The sequence below is a fragment of the Oncorhynchus masou genome, chromosome 18 (genome assembly GCF_036934945.1).
Source record: "Oncorhynchus masou masou isolate Uvic2021 chromosome 18, UVic_Omas_1.1, whole genome shotgun sequence".
Classification (NCBI taxonomy): domain Eukaryota; kingdom Metazoa; phylum Chordata; class Actinopteri; order Salmoniformes; family Salmonidae; genus Oncorhynchus; species Oncorhynchus masou.
In genome coordinates this window covers 59,218,559-59,243,202 of record NC_088229.1, presented here as the reverse complement: position 1 = coordinate 59,243,202, position 24,644 = coordinate 59,218,559, and the positions used below count along the sequence as shown (strand labels likewise).

The following is a 24,644-nucleotide window of genomic DNA, read 5'->3' as shown; positions in this document are numbered from 1 at the left end:
AGCGTTTGAATCAGTCGACTGAGTTCTCTGAAAGACACATCAAAATAATTACAGATGACTACGACAGACAATCTTAGACACATTGTAGAGATGTTTATTTTCCATGGCATGTAGCAGATGTACTCATTTACACCAACAGCAGTGTTTCAAGTTGCCATTACACCACAGTTCAGACAGAATCTCAACTTACAAGATGTCTGCCAATCTCCAAAACCATCTAAACATTGTGGAATGACCCAGAAACATATGGCTCTTGAACGTCTCTATCAGCTACCCATCAATAAGAGAACAGGGAATGTTCCCAACGACTTGACTGTAAGCATGTCTTGTATGAACTCTGTTGATTGTCTGCCGATGAAAACATAGCTGTGGGTGGTGCTGTAAAAGAAGTGGTCAGATAGGATTTCTGGTTGAACTTGATGGATGAGTTCCAGACAGGTTGCGTGTGACTGGTCACAGGAAAGGAAATAGTATAATCCGAAGGTTGATTGTGTAAAATGCAAAGGGTGCGTGAGTCATGAGTGTGGAAGGGAAGAGGAAGTGCACCTGTGACTGCAAAGCAATTACAGTCATGTGGTCATGTGTTCTCAATTTGTTTGGTGACCAAAGAGGATGGCATTACATTTTCCGGCTGTGAAGTCAGTGTTCTAGATTATAGTTTAAACAATTAATAAAATGTAAAATTGTGCCTCTTCATTCGGGTATGTTTTTTAACGGTTACCTGTCAGAATGTAGGGTGGACTTAAAACAGGAGTTAACCTTAATAGAATCCACTTCATACTAGTTATTTAAGTTGGGAAAAATGCTAACAGTCTGTTATCCTAAGAACATCTACTGAACAGACTGCTGTTTTTTCTATTGATTGGAGTTGGGTTGCCACTAGTATTAACATAGCTAATTATTTATCACACACCGATTACAGGCAGCAGAGACTGACCAGAGTAGAGTTCTCAAATCACATTTTTACCCCCCAATGAGAACTGTCAGAGCTTGACTGACTCTATGGGTGTAAAAGCTCTAAATAAAGATTGCTGTTGCTTAGTTACGGCCCTAGACCGCCACTCAGACTTGCCTTTTTTCCCACCAGTCTTTCAGCCTGTGCTGTACCCCCATACCCTGTCACAATCATATGTGTGAATTACTCACTATGATATGTTGAGCGGTCTGTGGAGAAAACAGGGTCGTGTTCATTAGGTTCCAAAACAGACTAAAATAGGGAGGGACTACTGGTCTTTGCATTGTATAAAACGTTTTCCATTGCGTGTCCTAATGAACATGACCAAGGCTTTGATTATCATCATCACCCAACAGCAATACTATTGGGTATCATGCTGTCGAGACAAAAGGACGCTGTTGGAACATGTTTTGCATAATGCTGTACTGTACTGACTTCGCCTTTGGGCATTGACACACAGGATTATTTCCAGTCAGTCTGATGCAAAATAGTGTTTTTATCCTTTATGGGTAGTTGCACAAAACAGTTACAACATACAGTACCATTCAAAAGGTTGGACATTCCTACTCATTCAAGGGTTTTTCTTTATTTGTACTATTTTCTACATTGTAGAATAATATTAAAGACACCAAAACTATGAAATAACACATGGAAGTAACTAAAAACACATGTAGTAACCAAAAAAGTGTTAAACAAATTAAAATAGATTTGAGATTCTTCAATGTAGCCACCCTTTGCCTTAATGACAGCTTTGCACACTATTGGCATTCTCTCAACCAGCTTCACCTGGAATGCTTTTCCAACAGTCTTGAGGGAGTTCCCACATATGCTGAGCACTTGTTGGCTGCTTTTCCTTCACTCTGTGGTTTTTAACCCCTTTTCTCCCCAATATCATGGTATCCAATTGGTAGTTACAGTCTTGTCTCATCGCTGCAACTCCTGTATGGAGGCGAAGGTCAAGAGCCCTGCTTCCTCCGAAACACAGCCCAACCAAGCCGCACTGCACACAATGTCCACTTAACTCGGAAGCCAGCCGTACCCTTGTGTCAGAGGAAACACCGTACACCTTGCGACCATGTCAGCGTGCACTGCGCCTGGCCCGCCACAGGAGTCACTAGTGCACGATGGTACAAGGACATCCCTCTCAGCCAAACTCTCCCCTAAACCGGATGATGCTGGGTCAATTGTGCGCTGCCCCATGGGTCTCCCGGTCGCGGCCGGTTGTGACAGAGCCTGGACTCGAACCCAGAATCTCTAGTGGCACTAGACCACTGCGCCACTCGGGAGGCCTAAATTAACTTTTAACATGGCACACCTGTTAATTGAAATGCATTCCAGGTGACTGCCTCATGAAGCTGGTTGAGAGAATGCCAAGCGTGTGCAAAGCTGTCATCAAGGCAAAGGGTGGCTACTTTGAAGAATCTCAAATATAAAATATATTTTGATTTGTTTAACACTGTTTTTGGTTACCATGATTCTATATGTGTTATTTCATACTTTTGATGTCTTCACTACTATTTTACAATGTAGAAAATAGTCAAAATAAAGAAAAACCCTGGAATGAGTAGGTGTGTCCAAACTTTTGACTGGTACTTGTATGATAATTGTATTTTCTCCTCAAGTGCAATGCTGGCCAAATAATTACGAATGACATGGCCAATTACATGGCTGATAAAATACTAAGTAGATTGTGAAGTAGTAGTCATATCTACACCGAGCCAGAAAACCTGAAAACAACACATAACATGTATGTAACACATTGATGTAACACTTTACAAGAGTATACTAAATCTCCTTATGTACAGAGCAAGAAAATTCCTCGCAAGAGGTATAACGCAAATGAATCATTTAGTCAATGTTAACTCAAATGTATTCTGTAGGTGATGTGGAGTTAAAGGCCCAGTGCAGTCAAAAATTCGATTTTTCTGTTTTATTTATACTGTATTTTCACACTGAGGTTGGAATAATACTGTGACATTGATGATCCTTCCCTTTTTAGTGTAAGAGCTGTTTGAAAAGCCTGCCTGAGTTTTCAGCCTTTTTTAGTGGGATGGAGTTTTGGCCTGTCTGGTGACATCATAGTTACTAGACCAATAGGAAAGAGTTCCAAACCTCTCTGCCAATATCAGCTAGTTTTCAGCTAGTTTCCCCCTCCCCACTTAGACCACTCCCAGACAGTCATAGCAACATTCTTGCTTGAGAAATTGCCCTTTGCTAAGAAGCTATTTTTGTCACAGTAAGGTACTTCATTGTTACCTAGAAATTATTTGATATTGAGATAAAAACGGCTGCACTGGGCCTTTGTCTAAACCTCCATTTGAATGTTGTCATGTCTGTACAGTATGACGTGAGCGAGTATGTTTGTTGAAATAAGTGTTCCACAATGTTTATGGGGGCATACAGTATATACTGGAGGTGCGTAATTTGACTGTAGTAGCCAGCATATTTTCCAATTGACCGTAAGTAGTAAGTACACTACAATAACCATATCCAAGTCCCCTGCCATTGGAGATTTCACGTGCTGATTGTCCTTCTGTGTATTTTGAGCAGTCATTGGCTCAGATCATCAGGGTTCCTCACACACTCCTTCTTCCATCCATCTTCTCCATCTCTTCGGAGATCAATGTGATCTGGCTTCTTGCATATCTAAAGACAGATGCAATATAAAACAGCAGGCATAAAGACTTAATATGGCAGCAATACACTCTACATATACAGCATGTCTGTTTTTCTTTTGTTTTAAACTAACTTCTCTCTGTTAAAACTTTAAACGTAACATGACAACATCAGTGAATCACCTCTAATGAGAAATGACATGCCCTGCAGTTTAAATGCCCAGTTAGTCATAAATGTCCTGTTTGTTTTTTCAACTTTGAATGTTCTATTCATAGGCTGAGTGAACACGCTCAACCTACCCTCATTTGTGTGATTGCACCTTCGATACATCATTATTTATTTTACATGAAAAGATAATAAGATAAGCAAAACACATTCATCCGGCTCGCTTTTGAGCCCTGCTGTAGACAAGCTTTTGAACAACATTAATATAATGCTCCTGTGTCATTGTGTTTTTTACACTTCCACCGAGACACCTTGTGAAAACTGCATGTGTAATGACACACATATCATTCTGCATAAATATTCTAAACAACCAGGTTCTGCTCGGCTATTATAATGACCAATGGGAGATGGCACGTCTTTGTTATAGCCCAGCACTAAAACACCCGATTCAACATAAATCACTGCCAAGCCCTTGATTAGTTGAATAGGGTGTTTTCATTAGTGCTGGGCGAGAACAAAGAACGCACACCCGGTGGGTCCTTCCAGGCACAGGGAACAGGATTTAGGAACACTGCAGTAGCCCCTTTCCAAAGACAAGGTCACAGGCACTGTTTATAGGCCAGGCTTAATTGATTGGGGTGCTATCATGGAGGTTTGTGAACTCAGCAGAGTCCTCTAGAGCAGAGTGTCCCAAACTCAGTCCTGTCCCCCACCTTCCCGGGTGCACGTTTTGGTTTTTGCCCGAGCGCTACGCAGCTGATTAAAATAATCAAAGCTTGATGATGAGTTGGTTATTTGAATCAGCTGTATAATGCTGGTCAAAAACCAAAAACGTGCACCCAAAGTGGGAACCCAGGACCAAGTGTGGGAAACCCTGCTCTAGGGGAGAGGGGGGGATGAGAGAAAAGGAGGACAGGAGGGGATGATGATACTGTAACGTGGAGAGGCCAGGGAATGGAAAAGGGAGGATATAACGAAAGAGAGGGAGGGAATAAAGGTAGGGGGAGAGAGGGTTAGGAGAAGGTTAGGAGGAGGGGGAGCGGGAAACCTCTTGGGGTGCAAAGCAGTTCCTGACAGCCCCCCTCCCACACACAAATACAGACACGCACATATGCACACACCCTCCCTCTCCTACTCTATCAGCTCACTTCATCAATGTCCAGGACACACAGGTCAAATGTTTCCCTGTGCCGCTCGGCCGCCTTCGATAGAATCCACACAGAAAAGGACAACAAGCCTTCACTTGGTGTCTCTATGGAGTCCAGCCCATGAGCGATGCCAAGCACCGCTGTTACCATCAGCAATGCAGTAACAGATACACAAACCGGCGCGCTGTGCTGCGAGCCACCAGGGAGCAGCCGGGCAAGAGCTGATTGCACACTTCACTGTGATGAGGAAAGGCCTTTATTTGACACGGCAAGCCTTGACATGTTTAGAGAGTACCGACTGACTGGCTGTTTGTGATCTTGTTCCTATGCTGGATGCATATTCCACCATATGGCACCATATTCCCTATGTAGCGCACTACTTTTGGCCAGAACCTTGTATATTCCCTATAGTGCACTAAACGTAGTGCACTTTATGGAGAAGGATGCCATTTCAGACACAACCACTACTTGCTTTGGTCAGAGTGGACTCTCCAGGAAATGGAGCAGTGGACTAGGTCGTCGCTAGCGGCATACGTTGTTTTTGCGTTGACACTGATGTCACGTAAACATTGAGAGAGTGTTGCAGGTTAAGTAACAATGACGCAGGTCTTTTTTTGTGCGAAGGTCCTATAGCTCATCTGGCATGTGGCCACCAGCTTGGGACAGCAAAGGACACATAGCAGCAACATCAAACTGGGATGGAATCTGGACTGGACTGTTTCTTTTATACTGTTTTTTACATTGTGTATCCATATACTGTATTCTTCACGTAACTTATTTTAATACATCTACTACTGTATATAATATTCTTAGTACATCTTTTTGGTGTACAGAGCCTTCAGAAAGTATTCACGCTCCTTGACTTTTTCCACATTTTGATGTGTTACAGCCTGAATTTAAATTGGATTACATTTAGATGTTGTGTCACTGGCCTGTACACAATACCCCATAATGTCAAAGTGTAATTATGTTTTTAGACATTTTTACAAATTAATAAAAAATGAAAAGCTGAAATGTCCTGTGCCAATAAGTATTCAACCCCTTTGTTATGGAAAGACTAAATGACTTCAGGAGTAACAATGTGATTAACAAGTCACATAAGTTCCATGGACTCATTCGGTGTGCAATAATAGTGTTTAACATGATTTTTTTAATGACTACCTCATCGATGTACCCCACACATACAGTTATCTGTAAGGTCCCTCAGTCAGGCAGTGAATTTCAATGGTTACTTTAAAACAGTTACAGAGTTGAACGGCACGGAGAAAACTGAAAATGGATCAACTTTGTAGTTACTCCATAATATTAACCTAAATGACAGAGTGAAAAGAAGGAAGCCTGTACAGAATAAAACGATTCCAAAACATGAATCCTGTTTGCAATAAGGCACTAAAGTAAAACTGCAAAAAATGTGTCAAAGAAATTAACTTTATGTCCTGAATACAAAGTGTTATGTTTGGGAGAAATCCAACACAACACATCACTGAGTACCACTTGTCACGCCCTGGTCTATATTTATTATGTTTATCTTCATTTATTGGGTCAGGCCAGGGTGTGACATGGGTTTATTTGTGGTGTGTTTCGTCTTGGGGTTGTGTGGGGTGTATAGCATAGTCTATGGCTGCCTGAGGCAGTTCTCAATCAGAGTCAGGTGATTATCGTTGTCTCTGATTGGGAACCATATTTAGGTAGCCATATTCTTTGTGTGTTTCGTGGGTGATTGTCCTTAGTGTCCTTGTTCCTGTCTCTATGTTAGTTTACACTAGTATAGGCTGTTTCGGTTTTCGTTACGTTCTTTTTGTTTTGTAGTAGTTGTATTGATTCGTGTTTTACGTTTTTTCATTAAACATGGATCGCAATCTACACGCTGCATTTTGGTCCGACTCTCCTTCACCTACAGAAAACCGTTACACCACTCTTCATATTTTCAAGCATGGTGGTCGCTGCATCATGTTATGGGTATGCTTGTCATCGGCAAGGACTATGGAGTTTTTTTTTTAAATAAATGGAATAAAGCTAACCGCAGGCAAAATCCTCGAGGAAAACCTGGTTCAGTCTGCTTTCCAACAGACCCTGGGAGACAAATTCACCTTTCAGCAGGACAATAACCTAAAACACAAGGCCAAATATACACAGGAGTTGCTTACCAAGATGAGATTGAATATTCCTGAGTGGCCTAGTTACAGTTTTAACTTAAATCGGCTTCATAATCTATGGCTGTCTATCAATGATCAACAACAAATTTGATATTTTGAGCTTGAAGAATTGTAAACAGAATAATGGACAAATATTGTACAATCCAGGTGTGCTAAGCTCTTAGAGACTTATCCAGAAATACTCGGTTGTAATCACTGCCAATGGTGATTATAACATGTATTGACTCAGGGTATGAATTCTTATGGAAATAAACTATTTCTGTATTTAATTTTCAATACATTTGTAAAAATGTGTAATAACATGTTTTCACTTTGTCATTATAGGGTATTGTCTGTAGATTGGTGAGAAAAATATATATTTAATTCAGGCAGTACCACAAAAATGTGGAATAAGTCGAGGGGTATGAATGGTTTCTGAAAGCTTCCGTACCTACGAATAGATTGCATTTGGATTACCGATACACTGTTATTTGGGATTGTTATCTGGATTTGTTCTGACATTAATTTCTAGTTTTTAATGGTTTGATATTTGTACTGCACCGTTAGGAGCTAGTAACACAAGCATTTCACTGCACCCGCTACAACATCTGCTAAACTGTGTACATCAATATGTCTGCCGCAATCGCCTTCATCTTTCATGGAGAGGAACATGAAAGCTGATGTTTGGTGGTGGTGGACTTTGACTTTCAAAAAAAGGTTGAAATGACAGTGACAATGTGCATGTTCATAGTAATTTGAGAAGGTTCTTTCTTTCTCTCAGTCTTACCTTTGCCTTCTGGTCTCCTGTTGGGCTCACACATCTCTGGCAATCATCATCATTATCACCAGTCAGTTTCTCTGATCAATCTGACCAGAGATCAGTCATTAAAGATTGTCTTCATTCTTTAATGATAGTCTTCATCCCGCCACGTTTAGATAAAACCTGCCGTCTATCCATACTGCTGTTTTCCCCCTTTGACACAATCCGACGCTAACAACACAAAGATGCTAAAAAGTTCCATTTCAATTTGGTTTCGGCGCAACCATTTCAACTGTCATTGTTGCTACTGATGGCTGCCACAGCGATACTATTGCTATTTACATAAAGCACAAAAGAAAATGAAGATAAGTGTGTGGTATTAAGTTATGACTGCAATGTATTACTTGTCCAACCATATTTGCTCTCATATGAAGTTCTGTTAGGCCTGGGTCAATAACAGCCATCTTAGACGTGTATGGCACTAAACTACTGTACCCATTGTTCTCCGAACTCAATAGTTTAGACGATGGTCTATAATGTTCATACCGGATTTGGTAGTTCCTCACAGTCTTACGTGCATCACCATCTCACTCCATGGTCGTTGGTCATATGACCTGGGCTCTCATCGTCCCGTGTCCGACGATACGGCACAGCACTCGCTGTCAGTGTGCCTGCTGACCAGACCATCACTGACCCTACTTCCCCAATAGGGTAAGGATCTGAGGTAGGATTGTAACTAACTTGTGTATGTATCATGTATGTGACCTTAAGTCCTTGAAAGTCAATCAAAGGGTCCATGTAATAGTACAATGTGTGTCCAAAATGGTTACCATGACTACATCAATGACTGCTCCAGTTTGGTCAAAGTCAGAATGTCTTCTTTACTCCAGTGTTCAGGAGGGAAATTACGTGGACCACTCGTCTCGAGTCACAGGAAGCTGCACATGGAGTTTTAGGGATGGATACTCCCACAAGTTGCTTTGACACTGGGTAAGGAGCAGCAGTATAATACAAAAGTTCGACCTCCCTGCCTCTTGGGGGCACTCTGGGGTAGTTGGGTTAAACCAATAAACAGATCAATGGGAAAGTGAGGGGGTGGGGCTAGACAGAGCTCTCATCTGGCAGCTGGGGATCCATTTGTGTGTGCTTCCTCTTCTCTAGGATGCGGTTGAGCTCTTCGGTGAACGAGTGGTAAAGGGGAGACGTGCTCCCTTCGGGGTCCGCCGTCTGCCTCAGCAGCACGTAACTGTTGCCGTTCATCTTGCGAAGGACACTGGGTAACGTGGCCGACATCCCGTTGGCGTACTCTGACGATGCGTACGCCGAGGAAGGCAGGGGCGGCGGCATTGGGAGAGGTGGGGCGGGAGGGGCGGCGATTTTCCCGGAGACCCTCCCCCAGGCACAATCTGAAGGAAGCCGTCACCCACTTCGTCTACGTTAGAAGCCGACAGGGAGCGGCGTCCGCGCTTGCTGTCCTGCCTGCCGTTGCAGTTGATGGACATGGTCTTGAGCTCCAGATGAGAGTGGGAGCTCTTCTTCCTCTCGGCTGCGGCCCCTGACTCGGGTAGCCCCACCTGGGAGTACTTGCGGCCCTGGTAGGGCCCTCGTTTGCAGAAGCTGACGTAGAGCAACACTATGGTCAGCACCAGGCACAGCCCGCCCAGCACAGCCACCAGGGAGATGTACATGGCCTCCATGTGCCTGTAGGTCTGGAACTCGGGTCCAAAGGGGAGGGGAGCAGGTGGGGAGGGCAGGGGCTGCTCGGTGGGGGTGCTGGGGGTAAGAAAAGTGCTTGGTGGGGCAGTAGTGGCGGTGGTTGATAAAGTGTTCGTCGTGACTGTTGGCCCCACAGGGAAGGGCAGGTCAGGGTGCACCTTCACCGTGTACAGCCTCACTGGCACCCACACGTCGTTCTCCACGGCGTAGCAGTGGTAGTCTCCACTCTGGTCGGCCCGGGCGCCTATGAGGAGCAGGCCATCGGTGCCCACGCGGTGGCCCGAGTCGAGGTCATAGCCCTGGAGCTCGTGCCCATCCAGGGTCCAGTGGGGCATGGCCAGGTTGGAGCGCAGCTCGCACTGGAGGAGGATGTCATCCCCAGACATCACCGTACGCCTGCGGTGGACTACTGAGAGAGAGAGAGAGAGAGAGAGAGAGAGAGAGAGATGTAAAGAGATGGCAGGTCATATTATCAAAGCAGAGCTAGCAGGACATATAAACCTTTCAGCGTCACTTCTCATCTTTATTCGTAGTAAGCTTCTGAAAGCGGACAGAACCCCGCAATGCAGACAGCCCGATCATCTGACCTCTAATTTAATGTAAGAGGAACTGATTAAAGTGAGTGGAGCAGCCCAGGGGAGTAGTAAAAGCGCTGCACACCTCATGAAATCCCTTAATGGCCTTTAAATGGTCTGGGTTTGCGGGCAAAAGAGCCACATGTCGGAATATATTAATGCTGTGATATCCCTTAAAATAGAACTTGTGTGTGTGTGTGTGTGTGTGAATGTGAATGTATGATGCATGTGTTTGAGAGCGATTCGCACACGCGTGGTGTGTGAGTGTATGGTGTGTGTGTACTCAGTACATACCAGCTCCTGTGCTGTTGTCACAGCCTCTGTTGCCTTTCTGTATATCCTGGGTTAGATTGGAGCTGAATAGGAGCCAGAAGAATGTTAGTTCTCATTTATGCTTCCAGGGTAGTGGGCACCCACACATACTGTACACGCAGACAAAGTAGTAACACAGAAACGGTAGGACAATTGAACAGGAGTCATTACATATTACTCATTGAAGTACACATAAAATAGGATGTTGGGTTGTGTATTTAAGTAATCAAACAATCCACCCATTTTATACAGGTACCTCACGGTGTGTTCAGTTAAAGTCAACAAAAGAAAGTAAGCAACGACAAAAATTCTAAGCAGAGCCTATTAGAATATGATAGCAGTTGATCTGCCAGGTTTCTTTTCATTGGAATGAAACTCTCTCAAACTAATGCGGTGCTCAAAGCACTTCAGCGAATCCACAGGAAAACCGCCGAACAGTCTGATACGTCTGCAGCAGTAATGAAGATTCAAATGTCTGACGCTCACTCATGCAGAGTAAATGATTCCAGACACAAAACAGTCCCCAGCCTCACTCACTGGTGTCCCACTAGTGTGTGTGTGTGTGTGTGTGCGTGTGCCTGCCCTCACCTGTTTGTGCGTGAGGATATTTCCACACACAGCGCCCCGTCCCAGCCACAGTAGGGGTCCCGGGCAAACACACAGTCGAAACAGGACGTGTAGCGCTGGCAGGAGGACAAGGGGACCTGGAGCACTGCAGAGTTGGAGCCCACATAGACACTTCCCTGTTGGAACGAGAGCTCATGTTACACTATTTGGTAACAATTTACTTATAAATGGCAGGCACAATGCTTGAAAACGTGTTTTTAGCATGTATGAGCAACGTATAGTACCTGTGTCTGGGAGATGACCATGCTGTCTACAGGCTGAGGGTTCTCAAAAAGCTGCAGCTCCTCTATGATGTGCATTTGACCTCCGACCTCCACAGCCCTGTGTAGCCAGCCCTCGTCTGCAGGGAAAAACACAGACATATCATGTTCATCCAACGTTTATACAACGTTCAAATAACATTCATGTGATATGACATAGATATAACTCTCATATAACATTCATGTAACATTCGTTCAAGAAAATAATCTGTATTATGCATTACACATCTAGCCAGACTCACCAGTTCCCAAGAAGAGCACGGTGTATATGTGTCTGTCCAGAGCTGCCACCCGGTGCACGGCCATCTTGACGTAATTGACACTTCTCTTGAATAGTAGGGGGCGCCCTCCTATGGGATGGACCTGTGTAGACATCAGGGGGTGGCGCCTCGCAAAGGTCAACACGTTGTCTGGGAGGTCACGGGACGAGTTGATGCCTTGGGACCGGTGTATGTTTGTGATACACTGGAGGGAGGGAAGGCAGTGAGAGAGAGAGCGAGAGAGAGAGAGAGAGAGAGAGAGAGAGAGAGAGAGAGAGAGGCAGGAGAGGGAAAGAGAGAGCAGTCAATACAGATCAGGAGAGAGTGAGTGAGACAGAAATAGACAAGGGCTCACCTCAACAGCATTAAGTGGCTTCCTCTTCTACACCCGCATATTAAAGAACTAGTCAGGTGACAGCCAAGTCTAAGTACTGCTTTCACTTATTCAGTCTTTTCAGATGAAGGAAAGAAGACGAGGAAAGGAGGACACTGTGTAGAGAGTATTGAGACTGATCCAAGGTGGTAAGAAACGGGGGAAAGGGGAGGAAGAGAGGGAGGAAGAGGTGATTGAGGGGGTATTCCTAGAGACTTACCGAGCCAGGTCTTGGTACCGGAACCTTCCCTCTATATTCCCTCCATTTGGAATCCTGCACCTCCATGTAAGGCCCCTCGAAGGCCCTCTGAATATCTGTGAAGGAGTACTGGCACACCGCAGACACCTTGACATTTTTCCTGAGAGAAAAAAGAAATGCCCCAAGACACAGAAGAAAAGTCAGAGAATAATAATTCAACGTTATATAAAACATTGAAGCTGGTTCTTGGAAAGTAACGGCCACCGGCCACCCAAAACGAATTACAAACACATCAGTGATCCACTCACCGAGGGAGAAAATGTCAATAGACTTGGTAAGGTTTTAGTAGATAATTCACTGAAAGCTGCAGTGGGTGGGAAGCAGTGATGTAAAGTCACACTCAAGTATGACAACGGAGTATTTTTTCCCACCACTGGTGGGAAGGAAAGTGGGGGTTTGGTTTTGGGTAACAGTCATCTTTTCCTTGTTCTCTTCTTCCCTTTGTCTTCAACAGGAATATGGGGAGTTGGCACCACGTCATTGACGGGTAAGCTCTTGTCTTACTGTATATCAGCACTAAGCTTGTGCTTTATTCGTATTCAATGTGTATTTGAGTCATGTACTCTCAACTGTGTTGGCATAAGTCTTACTACCTGGGACTACATGCTTGGGTGAAAGACTGACTGGATGACCGCATCTAAAACGATACCCGATTTCCTACAGTACCAAATAGTCTGGTCAAGGTAAGGTGTCATTTGGAACACACACTCTAAGCCACATGACATGGCTCTGTTGGGGAGTACCTAGGAGAGAAAGAGTAGTTTTGTCCTGTGTATGTGCTAGTAGATAGGAACCAGGTTAAATAACTGCCAAATGCTCCTAGCTTGCAGGTAGGATTAGCCTGTGTGAGTCACTGTAAAGCCTATTGTGTGTCCTCCTTAGCCCGAACAGCCAACCCAGGACTTCTTCTGGTGTCTGCCCAGAGTAATACAGTGTTGCCCAAGGGCTTACTCACGTTTACTCACTCAGGTCACACACATGGTGATGGGTGTAACTCACAAAGGTGCACTTTAGCGTGCCATAAATGGGGGAGGGAGAGGGAGAGGGAGGGAGGGAGAGAGAGAGAGAGAGAGAGAGAGAGTGGGAGGGGGAGAGAGAGAGAGAGAGAGAGAGAGAGAGAGAGAGAGAGAGAGAGAGAGACAATTCTATATTTGTCTGTTTTTACTGATTCTCAGAACCGTGGTGACTGTTTGATGCAGTATGATTATGCATATGAACACGCACACACACACACACACACACACACACACACACACACACACACACACACACACACACACACACACACACACACACACACACACAAAACACTGCTGCCTGCTACCCGATCTTCGCCTGACAGGGTCATTGATATGCTCCTACTTCAGCCTGCAGCCCCAATGTCAGCCTCTCTCACTCCCCATCATTCACTATCAGCTTACAATCTCCCATCTGATAACCACAACTACTATCTACTTACACTGTCAACAGATCACAAATCTCTGCATACAAAGTGATGAGTGCATGACTACACAACAGTATAAAGCCAGTTGACAATTATCCAGTAGCGGTATGGTAGACAACAAATACCATTGCTCCATTCTCTTACCATTCCAGGCCAAAGATCCCGTAGAAGACAGTGCTGTGTACGTCTGGGCCCTCCAGTACGAAGACGCTACGCAGCACATTCAGGTGGAGCTCGTAGTCAGGAACGGAGCACACCAGTCTAGCCTTCAGGAAGGACGTCCACTTCCTCTGCAAGGTCCTCAGGCCCCCCCAGTCACCCTGGAAGGGAGGGGGGGGAGAAAGGGAGAGATGGACCGAACATCAGTCACACACACCGATACACACTCATACAGTAACACACACACACAGAGATACACACTCATAAGGTAACACACACACACACATACACACTCATACAGTAACACACACACACACAGATACACACTCATCAGGTAACACACACACACACACACATACACACTCATACAGTAACACACACACACACACATACACAGATACACACTCATACAGTAACACACACACACACACACATACACAGATACACACTCATACAGTAACACACACACACACACAGAGATACACACTCATACAGTAACACACACACACACAGATACACACTCATACAGTAACACACACACACAGATACACACTCATACAGTAACACACACACACACACAGATACACACTAATACAGTAACACACACAGGTTTACTCATGATCATACGTGCACATACCACAAACTCATCCACATACTGTATACACACACACACTTACTCACAACCCCACTGCACACACTAGAAGCAGTACTGAGCACCATTGAATGAGAGTGTTCAGTTGAGGCTCACAGTGTGCCTACTTGAACACATTTACTCCAATTGAATTTCGGGCAGCAGCAGCCGAGGTGCTGGGAGGAGAAGAAGCCTGAATAGAGTGATTTAGCACACCTCATTTAGAGCAGAGACTTCTCCCCTCTTTGTGTGGCGGGGTTTTAATACACCCATCGCTCTTCATTTCCGTCTTTCACAGACCTCTATCATCTCTCCACCCAGACTCAGTACTGTATCCGCCGCAAAACACTGTAGTCACAGTAAACAAAGTAACCAAAACAAACACAAAATAGCACACATTAATCATACATAAAAAGGGCTGATCCATCGAGAACAATAGCGTTGTTCTCAATGCAAAAAAAAGAGAAGATTAAGCAGAGAAATACACCCGCACTGAAGGTTAATCTTCTCCCTAGTGAATTAGACCCCTGGTGAGAGCTGGCAACCAGCTCTGGGCAGAGAGACAAGATGGCCGTCATCCAAAAGTAGGCACAAGTAGCCGGTATAGAAAACTAAAGATGTTTTGGTTGTGATGATATTGGTTGTGGTGATGTTAACGACAGCCTGTCAGGTGAATTGTAATGCACACGCTCTGTGGCTAATCATGTTGTCACTTTATAATCTCTGTTAACAGACACAAGGACCCCAGCACAGCACCCTGAGGATATGCCTGTGTGAAAATAAATTGGAGGAAGTGGACCAGTGCCAAGTGGTGCACATTTTCATTCTAGCCCAACAGTAGCACACCTGATCAACCTATTAACTAACCAAGCCCTTGGTTCAGGTGTGTTAGTGCTTGGCACTGGTCTAAAACAAGGGGTAGAAGCCATGCAGGGGCTATGGCTGAGAGCTATATAGGCTGATGGCCAAGTAGGCCCGCCTCAAGCATGGATGCCACATCTGGCATCTGGATGGCTGTGCAATAGATTGCACACCACATATGTGGGTTGCCGATGAAAAGAAGGTTGGGGATTGGCTGAGAAGCAGACCGACCAGTGGCACGCCTACAGTTGTCTCTGGCTAGCGACTAATGGGAGTTCTGTGTCTGGGGATCTGCCGCCGCTGCAACTATCATCATCATGGGTGACTGCCACTGTGCCGAGTCGCCATTAACCCCATTCCCAGAAAGCTGCATTTTTGAAATAGGGAGACTGCAAGCATGAAGATTACAGTTACACCAGGCACAGCCAAAGAGAAAGGAGGAGGAGTGAAACAACCATTTTCTGTATCTCCAGGAGTGGTTTCTGGGCACAGTGTCTGACAGGAGGACGCTGATCTCCAGTAAAATTAGGTAGGAGGGAGAGAGTGGGGGGAGGGAGCGAGAGGGGAGAGGAGAGGAGAGAGAGAGAAAGTGGGGAGAGAAAGAGAGTCTACCATTGCAGCGGGGGTTGGGTGGGCTTCTACCCTGCCTGGCAACTGTGAAGCCCTTCAGAAAGCAGCCAAGATGTGAGGAGAACAATAATCAACCTGAAGTTCACTCAGTGGGTGAGAGCACAACGTGAATGAAAAACACAAGCAACTCCAAGAGCAAGCTCGCTACTCCTCTCCTCAGAACTGAAAACAAGAAGTACAGTAAATTAATCCAATATAAGGTTGCCAACCCTCCAGGTTTGGCCTGGAGTTTTGGTGAGAAGAGAAGCTGTTCCGGGAGAATGCTGGTAGAGGGCGAAATCGGAGGAAGGGCTCATAGTAATGGCTGGTTTCCTTGTGTTTGATCTATTCCTTCCATTCCAGCCATTGAGCTCGTCCTCTAGGGCAACCCCAAATTAGGGCAACCCCAAATTAGGGCAACCCCAAATTACATAACACCTGTCCCCCTCCAGGCCTACCTTGCAGACGCGGGCAACCCGTGCCACCCTGGTCTGGCTTGGGTAGGCCATCTGCTCCTGGCTCCTCTCCGTGAAGAAGAAGTAGATCTTGTCGTCGTCGCCGAGCGAGCTGTTGACACTCTCCTTCAGCAGCGCCGAGCCCACAAAGTCCGCCTCTGCTCATACAATAGCAACACACCATCATTCTGTGTATTTTCTGTCCAACTTCGGACAAAGCACATATGGAGAGATTCATGTTATTGACAACCTGCTACCATGCCACCAACTCCTATAGAGATAATGTAGGCTGAAAGCAAGGATGACCACAGTATATCAACTCAAGAATGCTAAAGTGAAGGAAGATCTTGTATTATGAAGGAGTGGATATTAAATGACCTATGTTATCGACCAGTACTTCACACCAGACCTGGTTTCAAATACTATTTACTGTATTTGAATTACTTTTAAATACATTTAGAAACAATTACACTACATGACCAAAAGTATGTGGATCCCTGCTTGTCGAACATCTCATTCCAAAATCATGAGCAGTAATATGGAGGTGGTCCCCCTTTTGCTGGTATAACAGCCTCCACTCTTCTGGGAAGGCTTTTCACTAGATGTTGGAACATTGCTGAAGGGGATTTGCTTCCATTCAACCACAAGAGCATTGGTGATGTTGGGCGATTAGGCCTGGCTCTCAGTCGGCTTTCCAATTCATCCCATAGGTGTTCGATGGAGTTGAGGCCAGTCAAGTTCTTCCACACCGATCTCGACAAACCCTTACTGTATGGACCTTGCTTCGTGCACCGGGGAAATGTCATGCGGAAACAGGAAAGGGCCTTCCCCAAACTGTTTCCACAAAGTTGGAAGCACAGAATCGTCTAGAATGTCATTGTATCCTGTATCATTAAGATTTCCCTTCACTGTAACTAAGAGGCCTAGCCCGAACCATGAAAAACAACACCAGACCATTATTCCTCCACCACCAAACATTACAGTTGGGATTATGCATATCGGCGGGTAGCGTACTCCTGGAATTTGCCAAACTCTGATTCGTCCATCGGACTGCCAACCGAGGACATACGATTTTTACGCGCTTCAACACTCGGCGGTTCCGTTCTGTGAGCTTGTGTGGCCTACTACTTTGCGGCTGAGCCGTTGTTGCTCTTAGATGTTTCCACTTCACAATAACAGCACTTACAGTTGACCGGGGCAGCTCTAGTAGGGCAGAAATTTGACACATTGACTTGTTTGGAAATGTGGCATCCTATGATGGTGCCATGTTGAAAGTCACTGAGCTCTTCAGTAAGGCCATTCTAGTGATATGTTTGTCTATGGAGATTGCATGGCTGTTTGCTCTATTTTATACACATTTCAGCAACGGGTGTGGCTGAAATAGCCAAATCCACTGATTTGAATGGGTGTCCACATACTTTTGTATATATAGTGTATTTTGACAAAGTTTCTTGAATTATTTTCACAAGTAGTTGAATATTGCCATAATGTATTTGGAAACTGGAAAGCATTTGCATGTATTTGCAACCATGTCTATTTGAAGTAGTTGTTTTTTGGCTGTGTATTTGAAAATACCCTCAGGTCTGCCTAGTGCCGTATAGCTGTAGTATTATGAATCAAAATGATGGTATTGGTATTCCAAAATTGCATAACCGTAGGGATCAAGCCACAAAATGTGACCAGGGATGGGCCATAATCTGTCCTTACCCAGCAGCCACCTGGTCGGGGCCTCCTCTGTCCTCAGAGTGGGGAAGGGGAAGTTCCGCCGAACGTCCGGAGAGCTGCGGAACTCATACTGGGTCGCTGAGAACATCTCACCGTCTGATAGACCACAGAGAGAGATATGGAGGGGTCAGAGAGAGAGGACACAGAACAGGAGATCGAAGAGTGTCTCTCAGTTTCTTCTTACTGCTTGGTTAGGACAAAATAGTGCACCCCAAGGAGTAGATGAAGGTTCTTACCCACAAGGAGGCTGGTGTAGCCCTTGGCTGGGTCGTAGGGACACCTGTCCCTGCCCTCCTCGAAGCTAGAGGAGAAACTGAAGCGCTCCACATCCTGATAGAGAGAAGAAGAAGAGAGAGGGTCAATAACTACACTACGGGAATATAAATCACACCACCACCATAACAAAACAGATAACACAGCATGCTAATGGGCAGTACGTTGGAAGCCAGAATGTAAACAGGGAAGTTTCCAGCAACAGGAAGAACTGCTCTTACTATGTAAGCACAGAGGGGCCTGAAGGCGTGCGTGCCACAGACGTACAGGTGAGTCTCATTGTACCTCTGTAGGACGCGGATGTGATTGTAACACTCAGTCTGTAGGAGAGACAACGCAGGATGGTTATACATCTACATAGCATCCACCTAGTCAAGAAGACACAGGCTAACACATTCACTTGACTCCTTCTGTATGAGGACTACATTATTACATTATAATAACAACAGCACATCATTGTTATACCATTTAATAAGGAGAGAAAGAGATACAGAGAGACAGACACAGACACAGGACAGGACAAGACAGACAGACAGACAGACAGACAGACAGACAGACAGACAGACAGACAGACAGATAGAGAGAGAGAGACAGATAGAGAGAGAGAGAGAGAGAGAGAGAGAGAGTGTGTTGAGCGGTGTGAGCTGCATGCAATGGGTTGTACCTGATTGTCTTTTCCTTTGTTGAGACACTGCTTCATCTGCTCGGCCGAAGCTTCCCAGTCAATCTGTAAGGGGGAGAAGAATGACCTCTCATGTCATCCAAATAGGTAGTGGGAGGAAGGACAGTGTAAAATGCCAACATTTAAATACCAGTGAATGCTGCTCTTTAATATTCCAGTGAATACTCAATTTTAATACTCCAGTTACTCCTATCAACTACATTGTGTTTTAATCTATTATGTTGGCCCGTGAGTAAACTTGCCCCATGCATTTAATCCAATGCCTTAACTGAAGAAAATGAACGCACAATAGGATTTACTGAATCTCCTTAAGGCTATTATTAGCCTGTGCTGTTTAAAAGTTGTGAAAGAGAAAAAGATTTGTGAAAGAGGGTTAGTTTCGCAAATTGCAACATAACGGTCATGTGATATGATGTGCTGTACCAGCTAACCAGTTACAAATACAATACAACTTAATTGCCGATCTAAACGTTAGCAAGTTAGCATCCCGGCACTCACCGTGAGGTTGCCAGGAGTGGAGATGTTGGTGGTGTCCAGGGCATAGAGAGCCCCCCTAGCCCCCACGTATAGCACCCCATTGTCCTCCTCCAGTAGTAGTGTGCTGTAGTTTTGAGATGGGCTGCTGAAACGCTGGCAACCTAACAGGCCTGAAAACAAACACACAAACTTACTGAGTCTTTGGGGTCGATTTAACTGAACCTGCATTGTGGTATTTGCACAATTTACCCATGGTCAAATAAAGTCACAGAATGGTGTTGTTACTGGAAAAAACTAGAATTATTATTACTACTGCCAAGTACTAGACCCACAAGTTGATGCTTCCACTTTCAGAATAAGAAAATATAGCGCAACGACAAAACATTCCCCAAATATTACTATGTTGGATCTGGTGGATTTCCAGTCTTAGGTATTGCTGTAAGTCTTGCCTCATAGAATAAAACTGTCTGTTCTTAAAGTTGTACTTACAGTTATATAGTTGGAATATACAACTATGCACATACCTCCTCTTTCCAATGGTCTCGGTGACATTATATCAGGTTGTGTTTTCTAACGATTCATCATTTTTTCCGGTAGCTTAGCTTTCTATCAGAAGTAAATGGGAAGTGCGTCAGATTGACTGTGACCAGCGTGAATCCGTCCCCAGTAAATCAATATGTGGGACGTCATGCATATAAGTTCTTATTACTGCAAGCAGCCTGGGACATACTCCCATCAATTCACCATAATAAAGGGGGGAGGAAGAGGAGAGGAGGAACAGAGGGGAAGAAGGAGGAGGAAAGGAAAACGGGGGGGGGGGGGTCGAGGAAGGAGGAAGAAGAGGAGAAGGGGAGGAGGAGAGGAGGTTAAAGAGGAGGGGAGGATGTGTGCTAAATTATTATACCCATCTTACACCATGCTGACTCATATTCCTCAGTGTATTTTCCATTATTCCTCCCTCCTTTTGTTCAACTCTCCCTCGCTCCATCTCACATTTATTCTGGTCATCTCTGTCCGCCTCTATCCCGTTCTTAATCTCTCTTTCTTTTTCCATCCCATATTCCTCACTTTTTTTATCTTCAAACTCCATCAATGAACATTCAGTGCTGCTACTCACAATTAAAATATGGTCTTATCTGCCTCACCACTAAATAAGATCACATCTTTAAATATAGCAGCCTAGATGAAAACAATGACCTCTTTTTCACCACTTCGTAGAAACGGAGCAGCTTGCCCCCATTTCAGAGGTTCCAGACTACTGATAAAATATTTAGTTTGATCTGTTTCCATGAATTAAGGTCAAAACACAAAGGAATGAAAGAAATGTGTAACCTTGTGTTGCTTGCCTGCTGTATTTGTTCAAGGGATATGAAGCTCAGGCTCTGTACAATATGCAGTGATTGAGATAACCCTAATCAACCCTTCTTGTGCACCCCTTCCCCCAATGGCACACACACACACACAGACACACGCACACTGCCCTAATTGTGGCATTTGTACGCTTATATGATTTGACAGTACTGGGGCACATCTCCTGCTGAATGGTCTTAAAATGCCCTCCCCCAATACCCCATGTCAAACACAACCATCACTTCTACTACCCCACGATATTAAGATTTACAACATAGAAACATGCAATGGTTGTGAGCAGGTGCTATAAATCAAATTGCATGTTCAGCTAAAAGAAGACTCATCGATCGATGCTCCCATGTGGTTAAAAAAGCATTCATGATATTACCCTGGAGAAGGCACTGTAATGCTGAAATATTGGTGGTTTACCCAATATTACTGGGAGCTTATATATGATGTCGATGACAGACATGGTCGCCCTGTTTCCAGCTCCTATCCAATTTTGCATATTTGATTTGTTTGTGTATGTTATTTCTTACATTATTTGCTCAGAACGTTTCTCGCATTATTACCTAGAGCCGAAAATAACTTCTGGATATTAGATCGGCGATCACTCATCAGCATTTCGACCAGAAATTAGATTTCCCTAAATTGGATCCTTTCTTTCAACTCCCTGAGGCAATTCCAGTCATCCCGGGGGCTGCTCCAAGACGCCACTGCCGGAGAAGAGGTATAAGGAGTGGGCTCCTAGCATAGCCGCGGGAAGTAAGGGTGCTAGGGGTGCTATGGCACCCCCTGATAAATCAAAAATAAATCAAAATATTTTTTTGACAACAGCACCCCTAATCCAAAACATCTTCCCATGGCCATGGCTCCGAGTCAGACTCAGGAAGTGTGAATATCATCCACTGCTTCCAAGTATATTACTCGCTAACGTTCAGTCCCTGGACAATAAAATAGACGAGCTCAGGGCGAGCATCTCTTTCCAGAGAGACATCAGGGACTGTAACATACTCTGTTTTACGAAATCATGTCTCTCTCTGGATATACTGTCCCCGTCCGTTCAGCCAGCCGGGTTCTCCATCCTTCACACAGACAGGAAGAAAGAATTCTTCTCCGGGAAAAAGAAAGGTGGAGGTGTAAAGTATGTTTCATGATTAACTACTTGTGGTGTGATTGTGGTAACGTACAGGAACTGTCACGATCGCTTAGAGATGGATTGGACTAAGGTGCAGTGTGGTAGGCGTATATTTTACTTTTATTAAATGACACCGGAAAAAAAATAATACAAAAACGAAGGTAAAGCTACATGCAGTGCAGAAAGCAACTACACACAAACAAGATCCCACAACTAAAAGATGGGAAAAGGGCTGCCTAAGTATGATCCCCAATCAGAGACAACGATAGACAGCGGCCTCTGATTGGGAACCATACCCGGCCAACAAAGAAATAGAAAAACTAGAATGCCCACCCAAATCACACCCCGACCTAACCAAATAGAGAAATAAAAAGTCTCTCTAAGGTCAGGGTGTGACAGGAACTCAAGTTCTGCTGATCTGGAAAATCTCACCATCAAATGCCGACCGCATTACCTCCCGAGATATATCAGCCCCAAGCTGATACAGCTCTCAGGAACTAAACTTGACTATGTGCAAACTGGAAAGCGCATATCCTGAGGCAACATTTATTGTAGCTGGGGACTTTAATAAAGGAAATCTGAGGAAAATGCAACCAAAGCTGCTCGCTCATTGAGCACTCTTGACCATTGCTACTCCCCCTTCCGGGACGGCTACAGGCAGAAGCTTAAACAGGAAGCACCCATGTAAAGACTGTTCAACGTTGGTCTGACCAATCAGAATCTATGCTTCAAGATCGTTTTGATCACGCAGACTGGGAAATGTTACGGGTTGCCTCTGAGAATAGTATTGACGTATACACTGGCTCAGTGGCTGAGTTCATCAGGAAGTGCATAGAGGATGTTGTTACCACTGTGACAATTAGAATTTATCCAAACCAAAAAACATTGATGGATGGCAACATTCACGCAAAACTGAAATCGCAAACCACCGCATTTAAACACGGCAAGGTAACTGAGAACATGGGCGTGTACAAACAGACCATCTATGCCCTCCATAAGGCAATCAAATGACAGTACAGGGACAAAGTGTCAGCAAGACATATGTGAGAGGTACTCCAGAGAATCACAGATTATAAAGGGAAAGCCAGCCACGTCGCGGACACCAACGCCTTCGCTCACGGACAACCTAAACACCTTCTTTGATGAACAAAATGCTGTTAATTAATTACAGCTCAGCCTTCAATACCATAGTGCCCTCCAAGCTCATCACTAAGCTCGGGGCCCTGGGTCTTGACCCTGCTCTGTGCAACTGGGTCCTGGACTTCCTGACAGGCCGACCCCAGGTGGTGAAGGTAGACAACAACACTTCCGCCATGCTGATCCTCAACATGGGGGCCCCACAAGGGTGCATGCTCAGCCCTCTCCTGTCATCAAGTTTGCTGACGACATAACAGTGTTAGGCCTGATTACCAACAACGACGAGACAGTCTATAGGGAGGAGGTGAAGGCCCTGGCAGAGTGCTGCCAGGTAAATAACCTCTCCCTCAACATCAACAAAATGAAGGAGCTGATCTTAGAGTTCAGGAGACAGCAGAGAACACGCCCCCATCCACATCAATCGGGCCGCAGTGGAGAGGGTTAAAAGCTTCAAGTTCCTCGGCGTGCACATCACTGGCATCTTGAAATAGTAAATTCACACAGACAGTGTGGTGATGAAGGTCCAACAGTGCCTCTTCAACCTCAGGAGGCTGAAGAAATTCAGCTTGGCCTCTAAGACCCTCACAAACTTCTACAGATGCACCATTGAGAGCATTCTATCGGGCTGTATCACTACCTGGTACGGCAATTGCACCATCCGCAACTGCAGGGCTCTCTAGAGCGTGGTCTGGTGTTATGTACACCTCTTGGAGGAGGGAACGCAAAACCCTGCTACAACTCAACTCCCCGTGGAGTAAAGAAAAGGTATGTGATTGTAGGTGCGGGTAAGGATGACAGAGACTATTACCGTTTACAGGGAATTTATTCTTCCTTCACACGGTAAGGTGGGGAAAGGAGCTGGACAGAACCAAAGCACAGAAAGTAAAAGTTAAAGTTCTGCCCAACTCATCACCGTGGGCACAATGCCTGCCCTCCAGGACATCTCCAGCACCCGGTGTCACAGGAAGGCCAAGAAGATTATCAAGGACCTCAGTCACCTGAGCCACGGCCTGTTCACCCCGCTACCATCTAGAAAGGCGGAGACAGTACAGGTGCATCAAAGCTGGAACCGAGAGACTCAAAAACAGCTTTTATGTCCAGGTCATGATACTGTTAAATAGTCACCACTAGCCGGGCCTCCACCCAGTACCCTGCCCTGAACCTTAATCACTGTTACTAGCCCACTACCACTCGGGACTCTACCCAGCACCTTAGAGACTGCTGCCCTATGCACATAGTCATTGAACACTGGTCACTTTAATAATGTTTACATACTGTTTCACTCACTTCATACAGTATATATTGTATTCTAGTCAAGACTCACATACTGTCTATACACACCATTATATACATACAGTGCATTCGGAAAGTAATCAGACCCCTTCACTTTTTCCACATTTTGTTACATTACAGCCTTATCCTAAAATTGATTAAATAATTTTATCCCTTATCAATCAACACACAGTACCCCATAATGACAAAGCAAAAACAGGTTTTTAGTAATTTTAGTAAATGTATAAAAAAATCACAAACGGAAATATC

General features: G+C 44.8%; 1 protein-coding gene across 1 annotated transcript in view; it reads right to left on the bottom strand.

Moving 5' to 3' along the window:
* Positions 1-73: 73 nt before the first annotated feature.
* sema4gb (sema domain, immunoglobulin domain (Ig), transmembrane domain (TM) and short cytoplasmic domain, (semaphorin) 4Gb) overlaps positions 74-24,644 on the bottom strand; it is a 37,984-nt gene continuing 13,413 nt past the window's right edge. The window contains 15 exon segments of the mRNA XM_064923967.1: positions 74-3,601; positions 7,807-9,144; positions 9,147-9,904; positions 10,365-10,426; positions 10,971-11,125; positions 11,234-11,349; positions 11,512-11,734; positions 12,123-12,261; positions 13,750-13,925; positions 16,324-16,478; positions 18,028-18,141; positions 18,282-18,375; positions 18,540-18,638; positions 18,983-19,045; positions 19,499-19,647. Coding sequence (XP_064780039.1) covers positions 8,881-9,144; positions 9,147-9,904; positions 10,365-10,426; positions 10,971-11,125; positions 11,234-11,349; positions 11,512-11,734; positions 12,123-12,261; positions 13,750-13,925; positions 16,324-16,478; positions 18,028-18,141; positions 18,282-18,375; positions 18,540-18,638; positions 18,983-19,045; positions 19,499-19,647 — 2,567 coding nt within the window. The 3' untranslated portion in view covers positions 74-3,601; positions 7,807-8,880.